General features: G+C 48.0%; 2 protein-coding genes across 8 annotated transcripts in view; one reads left to right on the top strand and one right to left on the bottom strand.

Moving 5' to 3' along the window:
- The window catches only part of micu3a (mitochondrial calcium uptake 3a), a 19,835-nt gene extending 8,865 nt beyond the window's left edge, over positions 1-10,970 (bottom strand). For 2 of the 7 annotated variants that reach the window (XM_035530235.2, XM_081714222.1), the window contains exons 1-8: positions 10,652-10,965; positions 9,202-9,352; positions 8,071-8,102; positions 7,731-7,809; positions 4,298-4,345; positions 2,641-2,723; positions 2,221-2,292; positions 1,054-1,095 (exon numbers count right to left, since the gene is read on the bottom strand). In XM_035530235.2, the coding sequence (XP_035386128.1) occupies positions 1,054-1,095; positions 2,221-2,292; positions 2,641-2,723; positions 4,298-4,345; positions 7,731-7,809; positions 8,071-8,102; positions 9,202-9,352; positions 10,652-10,915 (771 nt within the window). In that variant the 5' untranslated portion in view covers positions 10,916-10,965. Of the gene's footprint in view, positions 1-1,053; positions 1,096-2,220; positions 2,293-2,640; positions 2,724-4,297; positions 4,346-7,730; positions 7,810-8,070; positions 8,103-9,201; positions 9,353-10,651 lie in introns of all 7 variants that reach the window. The other 5 variants (XM_081714223.1, XM_035530236.2, XM_035530237.2 and 2 more) reach the window with 5 other exon arrangements.
- A 1,417-nt stretch (positions 10,971-12,387) lies between these two features.
- fgf20a (fibroblast growth factor 20a) lies at positions 12,388-15,132 on the top strand. Its single transcript, XM_035530141.2, has 3 exons — positions 12,388-13,277; positions 13,602-13,705; positions 14,020-15,132. The coding sequence occupies exons 1-3, from the start codon at positions 13,028-13,030 to the stop codon at positions 14,263-14,265; spliced, it is 600 nt and encodes a 199-aa protein (XP_035386034.1). The 5' UTR covers positions 12,388-13,027; the 3' UTR covers positions 14,266-15,132.
- The last annotated feature ends 2,219 nt before the right edge of the window (positions 15,133-17,351 follow it).

Raw genomic sequence — 17,351 nt, 5'->3', positions numbered from 1 at the left:
TGCCAAAAGATTGCGAGATATATTTGATAACGTATAATGTAAGATGTTACCTCATAGTGCTCTGAGACTATGAGAAATATTGATAATATATCATTTAAGACGTTACCTCACGGTGAAGTTTATGAGATATAATTATAATTTATGACATTACCTCTCTGTGCTGTAAGACACAAAGATATAATAATAATATATAAGATTTTAAGATATTCTGATTATGTATAATGTAAGACAATTAATTAAATGCTTCCCACAGTGGTTAGATTAGACTAAAACATTTCTCTCTCTCTCCTTCTCTCCCCCCACGTCACACACAGATCCTTTTCCACACTCTCTCTTTCCCACCCTACACTTTGAGAGGTGAAGCCTCTTTGTGCAAACATCCCAGAGGGACCACCAGCCTGGCCTGCCTGCCTGGGTGGGTGGAGGATGTAAGGTCATGGAGTTAGACTAAGTGCTTTTGAAACACTCCTGTTTTGGCTCAATAGAAAACACATTTACAGGCACAGTTCCTCTTAGTGCGTCAGTACAGCCATGTCCCTGACCCACCCCGAACCCACCCAAACCCACCACCCACCGCTGATGAAGTTTGGAATGGACTTGTTACTGTTTAAAAAAAAAAAAAATCAATCCAAATAAAATTTGCCTGATATGGTCAAAACATCTACTGGCTTTGTAGTCAGGACTCTTTTCAGGACATTTAACTGATGCTTTTATCCAAAGCAACCTACAGTTATGACTAAACACAACTTAGTTAATTGAGGGTTAAGGGTCTTGCTCAGGGGCCCAACAGTGGCGGGACTTGAACTGGCAACCTTCTGATTACTCCTCCAGCACCTTCACCACTGAGCTACTACTGTGATCGCATCTATGCTCCCTCTCCGATCTCACAAGCACCCTCAATGCTCTCAAGTGACGGAGCACTCTCTCCGCTTGGCTGACCCCCACCCCACCGTTCCACTTCCCAGAAAGCATCCATCCGCCATTCCACCTCTAACACACGCGCACGGGTCAAAGATCAAAGGGCGAAGTGCTGGCAGGGGGACAGATACGTACGCTGTTGACGGGGGCGACCTGATATCCATAAAGCTGCATGCTCTACCCCGGGCACGGGTGGGGGGGGTAGGGGGGGCATTCGGAGGGGAAGAGGAAGAGGAAGAGTTAGAGAGGAAGAAGAGGAACACATGTTAGAACAAGCAGAGACAGGAAGTGGCTGGACCAGAAAAGAGAAATATTTACACTCCTTTTCTCTTGGACAGACGCTATAAGCTCCCTGGCTTGCATGAGAACAATTACTTTTTTTCGCAATGCCACTGTATCACAACAGTCCGATTATAGCAGGGAAAAGCGTGCCAGCTGGTCACTTTTATTCTGTGATGTTAATAATAAACTGAAAATAATGGTAAGGATGCTTGTGTGTGTGTGTGTGTGTGTGTGTGTGTGTGTGTGTGTGTGTGTCACAATATCCTTACAATAACAGTGAAAATATTCATTCAGCAAACCATGATTCCACTGATACAGGTTACCATGGTGAGAAAATATGAACACGCCCAACAAGAGGTACTGCTCTCTTTACTGTAAAATAACCAAGAAAAAAAAAAACCACTTGTTTGGGATTTTTATCAGTTTAAACAACATTCTTCAGTCAAAGTGAAATTCCATGCCTTGTGCGCATGCGTGTGTGTAGTATCTTGTGTCTCCTCCCTAGAGTCTCATGTTTACATGGCCGTAGACCATCTGTTCATGGGAGGTGTCATCCAACCATGAAATACTGGTGAACTGCAGCCATTCTGGATCCTATACCTGATGGACACTACACATCATCTGGGGGCCATTTTGGCTCCCTCTCTGACTCCTCAGGCCAACAAACTCTAAAGTCACTAAACACTGCGCAACTCGTAGGTCTATAGAACATCATCTGGGTAGACAATCAGAAGTTAGTCTAGTGCTCATCTTCTGTATAGTCTAACCCAACAAATCCAGCTTCTAACCCAACAAACCATGATTCTAACCCAACAAACCTACCTCCTAACCCAACAAACCATGATTCTAACCTACCAATCCCATCACCTATCCAACACCCATTTAGTGACTCAACACCCATCTTCTCACCAACACCATCGTCTGGTTCCTCTCACTCAGGATGGGTCTGCCCAGCACGGCTGACCTAGCAGACCTACCCACCGACTCCCATACGTGGAGCCCATCCCTGTGCCTTCTTACCAGCTGAGCCGACTTCTCTGTGTCACCTTTCCTCCCTCTCTTCTCATTCTTCTTCCTGAAGATCTCCTGGAGCTGGGGAGAGGGAGAGGACACCACATGAGACGCTCGCCAATCAGTAACCAATTAAATCAAATCTATTCATAAATGAATCAGTCATCTGAGCGATGCATTCAAAATACTTTTCTCTAAAGAAATTCCAAATGGAAATAAACTGATGCTGAATAAAACACCAGAAGAAGTTCTAGCAGGCCTTAGTCTAGGTTCTGGTTCTGGAGGACTAACTGTGATAGGTCTAGGCCTAGTCATCCTTCCCAAACCTGTCTGAACCCAACCCAAGGGACACAGCCTACTGCTTTAGGTGAACTGAGGGTCAGATTCAGAACCAGATGTTTAATGGCTGAAAGACGTGTGTTGTCTCACCACTAGAAACTCGCGCTTGTCCACCATCTGGTTACCATCGGCGTCGAACATGTTGAAGGCGATTTTAAAGCCGGCATGGGGCTCTGAGAAGAGAGACAAGCGAGGCATGGAAACCAGATTCTAGAACCTCACCAAGCATTCTAGAATCAAGCTTTATATCCACTGTTCATCAAGCATTCTAGAATTCAATTATATTCCCTCTGTTCTGTGTCTATAACATTCAAAAACATGAGGACCTGGGTGGGAAAATATAGAGACATGAAAGGTGAAACAACACTACTGGACTACGAGCTATTAGATGGCTGGTCAACTAGAAGCCCCCCCCACAAATACCACCGTGGACACTTTCCAGCGGCAATATGTTTCAGAGGGTCAGAGATATTTTTGCCTGTTCTGTAACAGAAAACACTTGAACCATGTTTGCGCAAAGTTAAAATGAACAAACTTGATAAAAATGCCACTTCTGACTAAACCCCCCCAGTTTCGAATACCCCCCACCCCCTGGGGTTTTGTCGAGTGTGTCTACGGTGTCCCCTCCCTGCTTGGAGCCTGCAACCTGTTCCTTTAATCACTTTCCCCAGGTGTGTGTTTGAACTTTGCTAAGGGCCCGCACGTCTCCATGGCTGCCGTGTTGCCATGGGAACGGCGTGCTCTGGCCGGGGTGCCGATTGAAGTGCATCGTAGCGGTGGGAGACGGCGATGACACGCGCAGCGTAACCCCAGCAACGTGCAATCCAAAAAGCGACTGCACAAACACCAAAACTAAACTTACGCACGCGTATTAAACACACACACACACACACACACATCTGTCTGTAGACTGTGTGTGTACGCAGCCTTGGCCTCCGTGTCTTAACCGTCTGTCCACTTTACGTGGACGTGAGGTCACAGCAGTCGCTCATGCTCCTTCACCACTGCGACACACTCTTCTGGGGCCTCTCCCATTTCACACTGCGACCCGCCGGCGGGCCGTGACCCCTGACTCTGCAGTTTCTGGTGACTATCTGCCTTTAAGGGTCCCTCTTTTCCACTTTCACTCTTCTGTGTCTGTTCATCTGTCTCTGTTTGTCTCAGACGAGCGTATGGGGCGTGTGGGCCAGTCTGGGTCCGGTACACTGTAAACCCTGGCACTGATAAGGCTGGGACTTTGGAAATGATACATTTGTAACAGTGAGACTGAGAGAGAAAGAAAGGATGAGGGAGTGAGAGAGAGAGAGAGAGAGAGAGAGAGAGAGAGAGAGAGAGAGACAGACAGACAGACACAGAGAGAGAGACAGAGAGAGAGAGAGAGAGAGAGACAGAGAGAGACAGAGACAGACACAGAGAGAGAGACAGAGAGAGAGAGAGACAGAGAGACATAGAGAGAGAGACAGAGAGACATAGAGAGAGAGACAGAGAGACAGAGAGAGAGAGAGAGAGAGAGAGAGAGAGAGAGAGAGAGACAGAGAGGAAGCAACAGGACAGAGGCCTGAGCTAAAGTGAGATATAACTTAGGTAGGTAGGTAGACAGATTCAATATTCAAAACTGTACTGAAATACACAAAGTTTCCAGAGAAACAGGACTTCAGTACAATTCTGAGAGAGAGAGAGAGAGAGAGAGAGAGAGAGAGAGAGAGAGAGAGAGAGAGAGAGAGAGAGGGGGGGGGCTTCTACTCACTTGTCAGGATGCAGAGCAGGAAAAGATACTCTGTGTAAGCGATGATCCCTGTAGGGGAAGATCAAAGGGTCACATGTGTGCCGCTAATGTACAGTATCACACTAACAGCCCCCAAATGGTCTACACCCCACGCCCTTCCTCTCCCTCCTCCTCCTCCCCCTCCCCTCATGCCCCATCTCAACCGGGAGCACCAGCAGGCGGCCCGTCTGAAGGCCGGATTAAAATGTTTACTGGTTCTCAAAGCCCGGGGGTCTCGCGGATACAGGCGGACGGGGCCGGGCGGGGCTGGGCGGTGCGTTTTTTTGTGCTGTCCTCAGACGGCGGTGAGTAATCCCTGCTGTCATGGCGATAAGATCTAAAAAGGGTCTGGCTCCAGCCCACACACCGGAGCCCGACAGAACCAAGACCAGCCCACACACCGGGTCCAGACAGAACCTAGACCAGCCCACACACAGGGCCCAGTAGACCCATTACTGGCCCAAACGCAGGGGCTCAGTAAACCTGCGGCAGGGAGGTAGGGGTTTCTGAGAGGCTGCAGTCAGAAGGAGAGGACAAGCAAGACTCAGGGGTACATGCTGTGTTAATGAGGAGCTGTCCCTCTCAGAGAGACAGAGAGAGAGAGCGAGAGAGGGAGAGAGAGAAAGAGAGACAGAGAGCGAGAGAGAAAAGATAAAGAAAGAAAACTAAGAGACAAACTCAAAGTGAGAGAGAAGAGGGAAGCTCTTGAGGATTTGTAAAGAGAAGAGGTGTGTGTGTGTGTGTGTGTGTGTGTGTGTGTGTGTGTGTCTGTGTGTAGACAGCAGAACAGATAGTTCTGGGTGACAGATCCAAGTGTTCGTGGAGAGTATCTTCACACCTGCAGGAACAGAATCTGATGCTCTAGGTGCAGTTCATTCACACAAACACCCAGAGGAGCTTCTTCCCACAGGCCATTCGGGCCCTGAATCAGGGAAACTGATAAACTGTGGGGACCACCACCACCATGTAACATGTAACTGTAAATATGTTCAATTGTAAGATGGAACTGTACATTGTGTACATACATATATACATATCCATATATACATTGTACGTTGTGTATATAAACATACTATACATATACTGTACATACATTGTTAATATATTTTGTATATATATAGATATATATTTCTTTATGCACCCCTGTTTTTTCTCCTCAGTTTGGACAGAGCACTCTCTCAGAGCACCATTTCACTGCGAGTTATACTGTGTATGACTATGTATGTGACAAATAAACCAAACTTGAAACTTGAAACACACACACACACACCGGCAAATTCGTCAGGAATTCCCAGAATCCCATTCAGCCTGATCAGTTTCTAAAGTTCTAGAACTACTCCATAGCAGTGGTTACGGGCTAGAACGTTCTAGACCTCCCCCATGGAAGTGGTGATGGGTTAAAGGCTATAGAATTACCCCATGGAAATGGTGATGGGTTAAAGGCTATAGAACTACCCCATATGAGTGGTTATGGGTTAAAAGCTTTAGAACTATCCAACGGAAGTAGTTATGGGTTAAAGCCTCTAGAACTACCCCATATAAGTGGTTATGAGTTAAAATTCTAGAGCCCCATTGCTAATCTGGGGTCTCTCTCCTTCGCATACTTCTCACTGTGCTAATCAGTAGGTGCATCAATGCATTAAACCTTAGAACAAGCGCTACCATGCGGCGGCCCCTAATGCAGCTCTTACATCACCATCTTCCATCATGGCTGCCGTCCAAGGTAAAGATAACACGGTATGTTTGGGTCTGAGGGCGTGTTGAGGCCTTGGTGTAAGCTCCCAGTGACAGGACCTCACAAAATCTCTGCGGAAGGATTCTCAAAGGTTCTAAAAGTGCAGCGTGGCTGTCCCGCCTTCAGCAGGAGACGTTTCACTCCGAGGCATCTTCCTCGGGCCGTGTCTGGGATCTTTGCTGACATTAGCGAGCAGCAACGAAGCGATTTCTACAGAGAATGTGTTCAATTCGAGTAGTTAAAGTTTTTTGAGAGCATTCTTACATATGTAATATGCCGATTCAATAACAGTGTTTTTATTTTTTTCCGGAGCTCCCGGGATAAAAGGGTGTCATGTCTCCCACTCCGTTCAGTCCAGGATAGCGCAGGTGCAGCCGTGACCTTTCCTAGTATGACCTCCAGCTAACCTACGAACATCTTTGTTTGACAGAATGAACCATTCTATCACTTCTAAGGTTTGTTTGTAATGATATTATTTGAATCATCCTCTAGAGTCCAATAAAAGAAAGGCCTCACATTTGTGCATGTCAGGCAGAGAGCATTCTATACACACACACACACACACACACACACACACAATTATGCTTTGTTCAGTTTTAACTTCACTTTCATTTTAGCTTAAGCCTACTGTGAAGTGTATATTCTATTCACTATTATCAATATTATCACGTTTTGCATATTACACTGTCTATTTTGTCATAAACGGACTCGTTAAAAATGACACGTGATCCTCATCGTTTTTCCTTCTAGAGCTCCCGGTTCCCAGTTAAGTTGTGGAACGTGTTCATTCCCCATGACCGGGCAGCACCACCACACTACAGACAGAAACACAGACAGAAAGGTGTGTGACGGCATTCTGGAAAGGGTTAAACCTCCCCACGGTACCCTCACATCCTGCGTGTATCCTCCCCTGGAAACTTCAGTCCGCTAACTCTGATTCGGTCATGACCGCGGCGACCGCACCGACTCCGTGCACACACGCCGCAGCTTAACGTCGGTCAAGACAACAACATAACGCACCAACGCCAAATTACAGTGCTGCCTGTATAATAACACACAATAATACTCATTATGAGCACGAGGGGGAAAGACCAGAACTCAGGCAGACTCTCTTTAGCAGGTCTCGCTGAGGTTACAGACAGCGCGTGTATAATTATCACTGTGGGGAAATCATTACGTGCTGCTACAATCTACGGACGGCAGCCGACATTTTAAGCGCATCTCTCTCACCAACAGTCTTTCTTACAGTTGTATATTTATTTATTTCTTTATTTGGCCTTCTTTTGAGTGTAATTTAATTTTTTCAAATTGGCATGCAAAAGCGTTGCTAGCTCCTAGAGACAAGGAGAGAGAGAGAGAGAGAGAGAGAGAGAGAGCGAGAGAGAGAGAGAGAGAGAGAGAGCAAGAGCGAGAGGGACAGAGAGAAAGAGAGAGAGAGAGAGAGAGAGAGCAAGAGAGAGCGATACAGATTACAGGCTGCTACCCAACAGACAAGTCCAGATATGTTATTATTAGAAGTCAAGTCACGCACGGCAGTAATAAGCAGGAAGCGCTAATGTCCACACACAAACGTCCAGCTGACACCGGTGACAACTCTCCAGCTCTGTGTGATACTGGGACTCGACTGCTGGACTGGGACGGTGACCAGCATCCCTGCTGGGGAAGCCGCTAGAACCTTACCTCGCTCCCGCAGGTTCCGGAAGAGTTTGGAGGTTCCTTTCCACACGGGAGGAGTGTCCGACAGGATCTTCTCCAGCTCCTGTTCCGAGGACATGGAGATTAGACATACAGGTGACTGATGTTTCTTTAAAGTGGACACATTTGTTGTGTTACTTTCTTTAGCGTACACGTTCGCTGGCACACTCCACACACACTCCGCACACACACTTCGCGCACACTCTGTATATGACAGTGGCCACTTCCAGCGGCTCATTCGGCTACTCTGAATGAAGACGTTTGCCTGCACGTTGGAGCTGTGAGCAGGAAGAGAGGAAAAGGGGGTTCCCCCCTTTTAACAGACCTGTTTAGTGAGGGATCTCCATGGCTTTTTATCTGGTTGTGATGACGATGATATGGATAACGGGGAGAGAGACAGAGAGAGAGAGAGAGAGAGAGAGAGAGAGAACATGTGAATTTGTTAGACAACATTAGCATGACCAATTCCATATGCAGCATCTAGAGATTTGTTTTTACAGAATTCTCTACACAAATACACATCAAACTGCCTTCATACCTTTGGAATCAAGAAATCAACCCCCCGGCACCAGAATTACATGTGATGCCATGTTTAGCAGGTACTAGAGACCCAGCACAACAGGACAGTATGTATTGCAACATCTAAAACCAGGACTTGGTCAGGCTGGCCTTTTGTGCCTGCTAAGTCCACCAACAGCGCCGGAAAAGGCTCTCAGTACCCTTAAGTTTCCGTCCGCGTTCCTCTAACAAACACACTATGCCCTGGCACACACCTGTGTATGGCTCACGGTTCCTGTAGCACGCTTGGGACACTAGTTCCAGTATGGTACTGTAGGGTCTTCGGAGCGTCAGTACAGTAGCAGCGCTCTTTAAACGCTTTTACATATCTCTGCCCATTCGGACCACGGCGGTTTAGCCCCGCCCACTTACACCGCAGTTCTCAAGACTTATACGTAGCCATGCAGATACTGCATATTTAATCAGGGTTAAACAGAGGCTGAAAATGGCCTGTAAAAATTAATTATTAATTTATTGTTCTGGAACGTCCGAAAGACGTTGTAAGTGGACATCAAAGAAAACATATAGAATAAGAGAAAACTGTAGGCTAAGGGCCTTAGCTGTCCACGGGTGGGAATTCGAGGATTTATTTTAGATTCCCAATCCAGCTCTCAACTAATTTCTTCCCAGCTCCAAACTAACGAAAGGCGAATTTAGCTTCACCGTCTTCGTCACGCGAGCTGGAGCAGAGCACGAGGGTCTCGTGCTGGGAACCCGTGAGCCCGAGCGCCTAACGCAGCTCTCGCTGTGCACGAGCGTATTCTACCGTTCGTGCCTAACTCTTGGACAGCCTGTTTAAACAACAGTGCGTCTGAACAGCCAGCAAGTACTTCAAGGTGAGGAAGATCTCGAGATGAGGAAGACCTTGAGCAAACGCTGTTCGGGGGCCGGTACTCACGCCGAGGCTCGCTCATGGTGACCGACTCGATGAAGTTCTGCGGGGTCATGTACAGCTGTCCCCCGTACTCCACAGAGCTGAACAGGCGAAAGCGATGCTCGTGAGACGACATGTAGACTCCGCCGTCATCCTCCAAGTCCAGCGGCTCAGCCTACAGCGCACCGACAACCGGTGGCGCGCGGAACAAGGGGCGGACAAACACGAGCGCGCTTTAGGGATTTAAGATGTTACCAAAATATGATGCAAAGTATTTAGAACTTGCTCTTCGTGTATTTCCAGAAAAGCCTCACACGCCTCCCCACTTTTAAAAAAGGAACGAGCTAACGAACTGGATTGCAAAATTACGTCGCAGCCTCGCGGTTATAAAAAGTCCATGCCCTGAGAAATACCAGAGCAGAGGAGGAAAATATTTCCGCGTGTTTGCATATAAGCATCATTTGACGTTTCAGGGCGTGCTGAGTTTACGGTAACCAGCGGCCAGCCGAGTGCGTTGTAACCTCGCCACTGTGTCGTTACCGAGGCCAAATGTCCACTCAGAGTCTCGGTTCCAGTAGCAATCGGACCGTAGTGTTGTGTGGAAAATCGAAACATGAAGAGAAAAAAAAAATCAGTATTTTTATTTTTTCGACATCTCTTTCCGAAGGCCTACCTTAAGAACAAAGAAAAATATGTTGTATTTAAAACATGTTAGCGTTCTATCGTGTGTTTGTTCTGAAATCGTGACACAATACAACACAATAACGCGTAAAGGGCATTTGACACATTAAAGAACTGAATAAAGTTTGTAAACGCGCCACACTTCAAAACACTAAACGTCTTTCATCCGCATTCACCCACAATAGTCGAAGAACAAAGATTAGTTACAAGCCTCCTTTGAAGTGGCAAACCAACATAAAAGACAAAAAAAAAAAACAGGAGGACAAGACGAAATCTAGCATAACATTCTAGCGTAACATGAAAACACAACTTTTGCTAAACGAAAAATGCTGACCACAACGTCGCGCGCCCCACTGACATTTTACCAAAGGGGGAAAAATCGCAGATGCAGCAGCTGCCGGTTACGTTTAGTGACTCTTCGCTGTAGCACGACATGCAACGATTTCTTAACCCCGCGACGTGGAGATGCCCGCGCATCACTGCAGGCAACAGCCTGGCGGTCATTTGCGCCGGTCGGTCGATCTCGCTCTGTCGCGGTATCCGTTCAGCGCTGTCCCCGCGTGGAACGACCCAGCGACAGTTCCATTGCACGCAGTAAAGCGATTTTAGGACGATTCTGCTATGTCAGTGATGTCTTTAATAAAAGCAAAATAACCGATGCTTGACGACGAGCGGAGCTGGTCTTGGTTCGTATCACTTTGAGCTGAAAATCTAACACGAGCGTTAAGAGTCCCCCTTCGTAGGTATAACGTTTCTGAAAGCCGCCTATACGTGGCTATGTTAAGCTTCGTACCTTCTCCTTGGCCGCTACAGCGGGCAGGGACGGGAGCAGGGCCCGGCTGTTGACTCGGCTCTGTAGCGCTCCGTGCTCCGCGCCGGTCTGCCGGTAACACAAGTAGATCGCGGCGCCTCCGGCTGCGACTACACCGAGCCCGACGGCAGCTCTCATCCTGCGATAACGGATATTCGCCGCCTTCGGTCCGAACAGGTCGTGTCGAGGAGCGGTCCAGACCCTGGACGTGCTCAAAATCGCCCCTATTCTGCGCAGAGCGGCCATTGCTGTGAATGAATTCGGGGAGAATTTGGTTCTCGCTTATCGCGAGATATGGCGCACGCCGTTCCAGACTCCCCAGTCGCGTTTACTCAAAGCGCGTGTTTGAACCCGAATCCAAAACATGCGCGAGCGCTTGAGGATGCTACAGATTACAAACTTTATGGCAACGTAGATGATTAACTCGAGCTTTCTGTTGCCTTCGAAGCTTTGAAAAAATCTGAATGAAACCTCACGCCGGAACTCAGAACTTTCGAATATTTCGAATATTCCCTTAAACATAAGAATGTTTTGTCTCGAGGATTTCAAAGTCAGGAACAATCAGCCTCGGGTATTTTCTCCTTTTGTTCAAACGTTAGATTTGCTCACTCTCTGAGCACAGAAAAAAAAAGTATGATGTACCCCCAGTTCAGAACAGGTACTGTCATGCGCTCTGAACATCACACGCTTGCCTTGTAAAGCCATTACGACTATATTTAGAGCGCGCATCTGTTCCTTTGTACGATTTCGGTATTCGTGAACCTTTTTTTTTCACGAAAGGTAATGAACAATTATTCAAAACACCACACGTTTACTATTGACCCCGAGAACAATTCATCTACTGCCATCGGTGTCACGCGATTTGGCAAGTAACTGACATCTCTATTGCTCATGATCGATCCGCCGCGCGCGTGGATTGATTCTTAGTTAGCTGGCGGCATTGATTTTGTTCTGAGGTATTTCACGAAACCATAAATACAAATGAGCTCGGGGAAACCGTGTGGGGGAACGCGTCACCCGAGAGGGCCGTTGATAAATGACTTACGTGTCTAACCGGGTGCGCTCATTTGCGTGCAGTCAATTGGCATTTAATGGCATCGCTCGCTATCGTGTCCCTCACGTAAAGACCAGCGCGAGGTCATATCCGCACGCTTAATTTTTCAACGCTGCCCTGAGACAAGTTATAAGACGCAGTGGTGGGGAATTTCTAAACCACGTGCCCTGCAGTATCAGAGCGATTTGCCATCAAACGGGTTTTCTCCTTTGTGCTAATGGCCCCTCTTAACTTCCCTGCGAAGAAAAACTAACGCTGGCTTAAAAAACTTTGATCTTCCCGATCTTTGATTCTTTACTTAAAGCCCAATTAAGAGAACGGCGTTCAAAGAGCACAAAGCCCCGTAAAGCAGCTGACAGCGAGAAGTTTGGATTTGCACAATCTTTTATGGGCGAAAAAGTCACCCGTGCCTCTGAAACAAAAATGTATCGATCTTGAAAGTTTTAGTCACTATACGATGTGACTATACGATGTCACTATACGATGTGACACGACACCGCAAAACGCAGAAAGGAAAAATCACTTGTTTCGGTACTGCATACAGATATAGTCAGTCAGTCAGTCTCTCTCTCTCTCTCTCTCTCTCTCTCTCTCTATTGTGCAAGCTCCACCCTCTCTCTCTTTTCTATTTTCTCCTCCCTGGCTTCCACCTGCCTCGTCGCGCACTACAGTGATTTACCCGCGCGGCTATAGCGCGCGAGTACACTTGAACCCCGGGGAGCGGAGCGGTACGGCGCCGTTGCACACTGCGCATCTCTGCGACAGCGCGCGAGGTTTTCCTTATAACCTGCACTCTTCTGCACTCTCGTGCATTTCGCAAAGATCTTTCGAACCTTTGGACTCGTGTCGGGGTTTTTCTCTCTCGCTCTCTCTCAGCTCTGCTGTTCGCACTTCAACAATTTTCTGCTTCACTTGGACGACCGTGGGATGTAGATGAAACCGATCATCAAAGCTGCGACGAGGATCAAAGGATCAAGGAGTTATGTTTCAAACGGACATCTTTAAAGGCCTCAATTTGCATATGTCAAGAGGGCATTTGCATATAGAGTATATTTAAGGTGAAGTCTCGTTGCCAAAAGGGTTCATTTACAGCACATGCTGTAAGCGCCAGAAGGAACCGCATCAGTGCGAGTGAGTGCTGGATATAACAGGAGAGAGAGCGAGAGAGAGAGCGAGAGCGAGAGAGATAGAGATAGAGATAGAGATAGAGAGATCCAGGCGGAGATAAACATAAACCAAAGGACTCTCCTCCAGTCGGTAACTTTTTCCTCGTGGCAGCGCGGCGGGCGCATCGGGTCGCGGGGATGGGTGCAGTGGGAGAGGTGATCGGCAGCCTGTCTCACAGCTTGGAGAGCTTCGCACACGGACCTCATTTCTTCCTCACGCCCCCCGGGGACCCCGCTGCGTTGATCAGCGAGCACCTAGTCTCCGCGGACCTCGCGCACCTTAAAGGGATCCTCCGGCGGCGGCAGCTGTACTGCAGGACGGGATACCATCTCGAGATCCTGCCGGACGGAACAGTCCAAGGCACAAGGAAAGACCACAGCAAATTTGGTATGTTCCATTATTCGTGGTGTTATAATAATAATAATAATAATAATAATAGTAGTAGTAGTAATAATAGTAATAATACGTATATTATTATTGCAGTTTAAGTATAATAAAGTTTGTTCAGCTACTTTAGTTTTGTCAGTTATACAAGGTGTACCGTCCCAGTTTAATGTGTCCGCATGTCATAGATTAAGTGGGGCAGTAAACAGTGCGCGTGAAAGGGGTATTCGTAATACGCGATCTGCCGTTCTCTTCGCATCGCCGCGCGACTGGAAACTAACGCGTTCTTTTCTTTTTCTTTTCCTTTTTTTTTTTTTTTGCCCGCAGGCATTCTGGAATTCATCAGCCTCGCGGTAGGGATCGTGAGCATCCGCGGCGTGGACAGCGGGCTGTACCTGGGCATGGACAGCAAGGGGAAGCTTTACGGCTCGGTAAGTGCGCACAAGCACGCGGACACCCCGCCACGTCTCATCCTCCCCCTGCTACCCCCTGGCAGCGCGCCGAAGGATAATGTGACTGTTACGATCATGTGTAACTTAATGGCGATTGTATCAAGTTGCAGTAATATTAACGTGCAATAACACGTAGCAAACAGCAGGGGGCAGGTGCTATACTATATATATACTACACTACGCTGTCAAACTGTACTGGACTCCAGCCCTCGGGGCCTTGACTTACCGTTTGTCTTGCTGTTTTTCCTTATGTCACCTCACGCACCCCTCCCCCCACTTCCTCTTCCCTGCAGGAGAAGCTGAGCGCAGAGTGTGTCTTCCGGGAGCAGTTCGAGGAGAACTGGTACAACACATACTCCTCCGACCTGTACCGCCATGGTGAGAAGGGGTCACACTACTACGTCGCCCTCAACAAGGACGGGACGGCGCGGGACGGCGCGCGCGCCAGGAGGCACCAGCGCTTTACCCACTTCCTGCCCCGGCCCGTCGACCCCGAGCGCGTGCCGGAGCTTTACAAAGAGGTCCTGGGGTACAGCTGAGCTCACCCCCACCCCCGACAACCCACACGTCTCCGCGTCTGTTATGAGCCCCGCCGTGTACCAAGATCCCAGGTGCCTGAACGTGACCCCTCAGCGTGGGGTAGCGGCGGGAAGCTGAGGGTCACTCTCAAGGAAAGACCTCCACATGCCCCCCCCCCCCCCCCCCCACACACACCCCCGAGTGAGGGGGCGCTGAACTGACATGTCGGTTCGCGTTGGACTACCAATTGGGCTGTGCTCATTATCACATGCAAAGACACGAGAATTATTCATAGCAGAGTAACACAGGGACAGTTTTGATTGGCAGGGATGGCAAAGAAGTCTCAAGGTAATAGCCTGGGAGGACGCTCGCTGTTTCCGGAACATTCTTTGGGACTCCGACTCCTGGAATCTCCGGGGTCAGGGAGCAGACCGTCTGGGTGAACTGTGCCGTCCATTTGCTTTTACTGGATCATGGAGGACAGCGTACTGGTACTGGGTTGCGCAACCACTGCTCCTGAAGGAGCTCCTCTGTTCAAACACCGGCATGATCAAAACAGAGACGAAAGCCTCTACCAAGCATTTCAATTTTTTTTAGTCTAATTTATGCTTTTTAAGAAAACATATATTTATTTTAGATATTTATTTATTTTGAAAGTATATTTTTACAGGTGTATAAAAGGGAAAAAAAAGGAAGTGCTGATTTATTTTCTGCCAGTGTAAACAGGAAGCTCGCGCTCTCGCAGACACACCACTGAAGATCCTCGATCGTTGTGGGAATCTGAGCCAGGTTTTCTTAAACTGCTGTTATTCCACATCCACCAACACCCTTCATCACTCCTGTCGGAGTTTTTCTAATGTCACAGAGCACAGTGTTTACAAAATGTCCGTGAGTTAATTTGGGAATTAAACAACAGTTGAAACGATTTTACGCTGTTCCGTCTCTCCTTTCTTTAGCGCAAAAGGTCACTGGTCCAAAGTGAAAGGTCATTTAAGAACATCCGATTACTGATTAGTGGGAGGAGAACGTAATGTTGGAGGAGACAGCTTTACAAGTCTGCGCTCCTAACCGATTATAACTGGGGCTTTTTTCCCAGGGTAGGAATTCCAGCATTCCTTAAAATCAAAGCATCCATCACACTGGGACACAAATGTTTAGTCACTGCAAATATAAAATAAATAAATAAATAAATAAATAAATAAATAAATAAATAAATAAAAGGCATTCAAACACTAATGTAGTGCATACACTGTTAGACACACACACACACACACACACACACACACACACACAGTGTTAGGCTGTCCATTTCATGCCTCATGGCCTCTCAATCTCCCCCCCCCCACTCACCTCTTTAAAGGATATCCAACCTGCTAAAAGCCTGTGTGATGGAGAACACACACACACACACACACACACACTCACACACACACACACACACACACACACACACACACACACACACACACTCACACACACTCACACACACACATGCACACGCGCACACACACACACACACACACACACACACACACACACACACACACACACACACACATGCACGCGCGTGCAGGGAAAAGCGCTGACCTCGGTGCTATTCTGACCCGTAGCCGCAGCCTTCTCGAGTGACTCTACCCTGCATTCCCATGCACACTGCTCTTTTCCCTGGGCTCCACGCCTGATCCCAGACCAGCTTTAAACGCACCTCAAAGCCTTTATATATATATATATATGTAGTGTGACCATATCTGCAGGACTGACCATATCTGCAGGACTGAGGTGTTCGGGGTTCCCCTGGGGAGCGTGCCCGGGTTGTGCCCAGGGGGTGTGGCCGCACTGGCCTCGCCTGTTTCACCCGTGCGACAGGACTGCGTCTCACGTGACGTCACGCCGCTGAAGTTTGCGTGTGCTGCTTCAGAGATTCAGTGGGACGTCTTTCCCGCGTTTTTCCCGCGTCTCCTGTCTTTTCTCCACTCTCTGTGGAGACGTCAGGCGACTCAAAGAGGGCTGACATCGCCTCAGCCGAGCGCTAATTGCTGCAAGGCTCTGAGGTCATCTGTCCGTGCCAGTCGTGCGCTGCTCGCGTGGGACAGACACTGCAATTAGACACTGGCTCGCAAACATTTTGTTCCTGCACAAAGATGACTTCCTGTCTTCATTTGTAGGCGCTTTGTGATTCATCGCCTTTGATGACACTGAAGGAGGCTTGACTACATGTTAGCACATCTGGCCCTCAGTGTGTGTGTGTGTGTGCGTGTGTGTGCGCGTGCGTGTGCGCGTGTGTGTGTGCGCGTGTGTGTGTGCGTGTGTGTGTGTGCGCGTGTGCGTGTGTGTGTGTGTGTGTGTGTGTGTTTAGGGCTAGGAACTCACAAAGAAGTGATACTTTTAAATAAGACAGAGGCTATTCTGTGCACATACACTTATCTGAAATAAAATTCAAATATGGGGGCTTTCACTCTCTTAAAAGGGGAATGAGAGGAGTTATAGAGTACCTGCATGGGGGGGGGGGGGCAGACACACACCTTTAGAAGTTGTCTGTAAGAACATACATTATAAATCAGATGCCAGGGGCGTCTGTTACAGCATGAGGGTAAATCCGTCTCATATATTTTAACTGTAACTGTTAGAGCATTGTGTAACATATATTGTGACTGGACCAAGTGTTAGAACTCTCTCTGTGTATGTGTGTGTGTGTGTGTGTGTGTGTGTGTGTGTGTGTGTGTGTGTGTGTGTGAGATCCTCCCTGCCTGTATGATCTCCAGATCTCTGTGATGGTGAGCCAGGGGTTGTCCTGACTGGGAACCTGTCTGCTCACACACACACACACATCCACACGTGAATAGACACGCACACACTCAGACACACATGCACGCACAAGCGAACAGGCACGCACACACATACACACATGTAGATAGGCAAGCACACACAAACACACACACACACACACAGCTTCCAGGTGAGTAAGTGCAGTGTCCTGTAGTGAGAGATGTAGAGATATTCAACATTGTAGTAAAGTACACAGAGTTTCCAGAGAAACAGGACGTTTCAGACAGAGGCCCTTCATCAGCTGTGCTTCTGAAGTTATGGGAGGTGGGCCTTGTTTACA

Source organism: Electrophorus electricus, chromosome 5, assembly GCF_041902795.1.
Source record: "Electrophorus electricus isolate QZ-2024a chromosome 5, ASM4190279v1, whole genome shotgun sequence".
Classification (NCBI taxonomy): domain Eukaryota; kingdom Metazoa; phylum Chordata; class Actinopteri; order Gymnotiformes; family Gymnotidae; genus Electrophorus; species Electrophorus electricus.
Note: the sequence above shows the minus strand (reverse complement) of the source record. Positions and strands in the feature narration are given on the sequence as shown.

Bases quoted from the DNA above. Each gene is read 5' to 3' on its own strand.
- fgf20a (XM_035530141.2), top strand. From the start codon at position 13,028: ATGGGTGCAGTGGGAGAGGTGATCGGCAGCCTGTCTCACAGCTTGGAG. The intron at 13,278-13,601 runs GTATGTTCCATT...TTTTGCCCGCAG, and splicing joins GAAAGACCACAGCAAATTTG to GCATTCTGGAATTCATCAGC. The intron at 13,706-14,019 runs GTAAGTGCGCAC...TCTTCCCTGCAG, and splicing joins AGGGGAAGCTTTACGGCTCG to GAGAAGCTGAGCGCAGAGTG.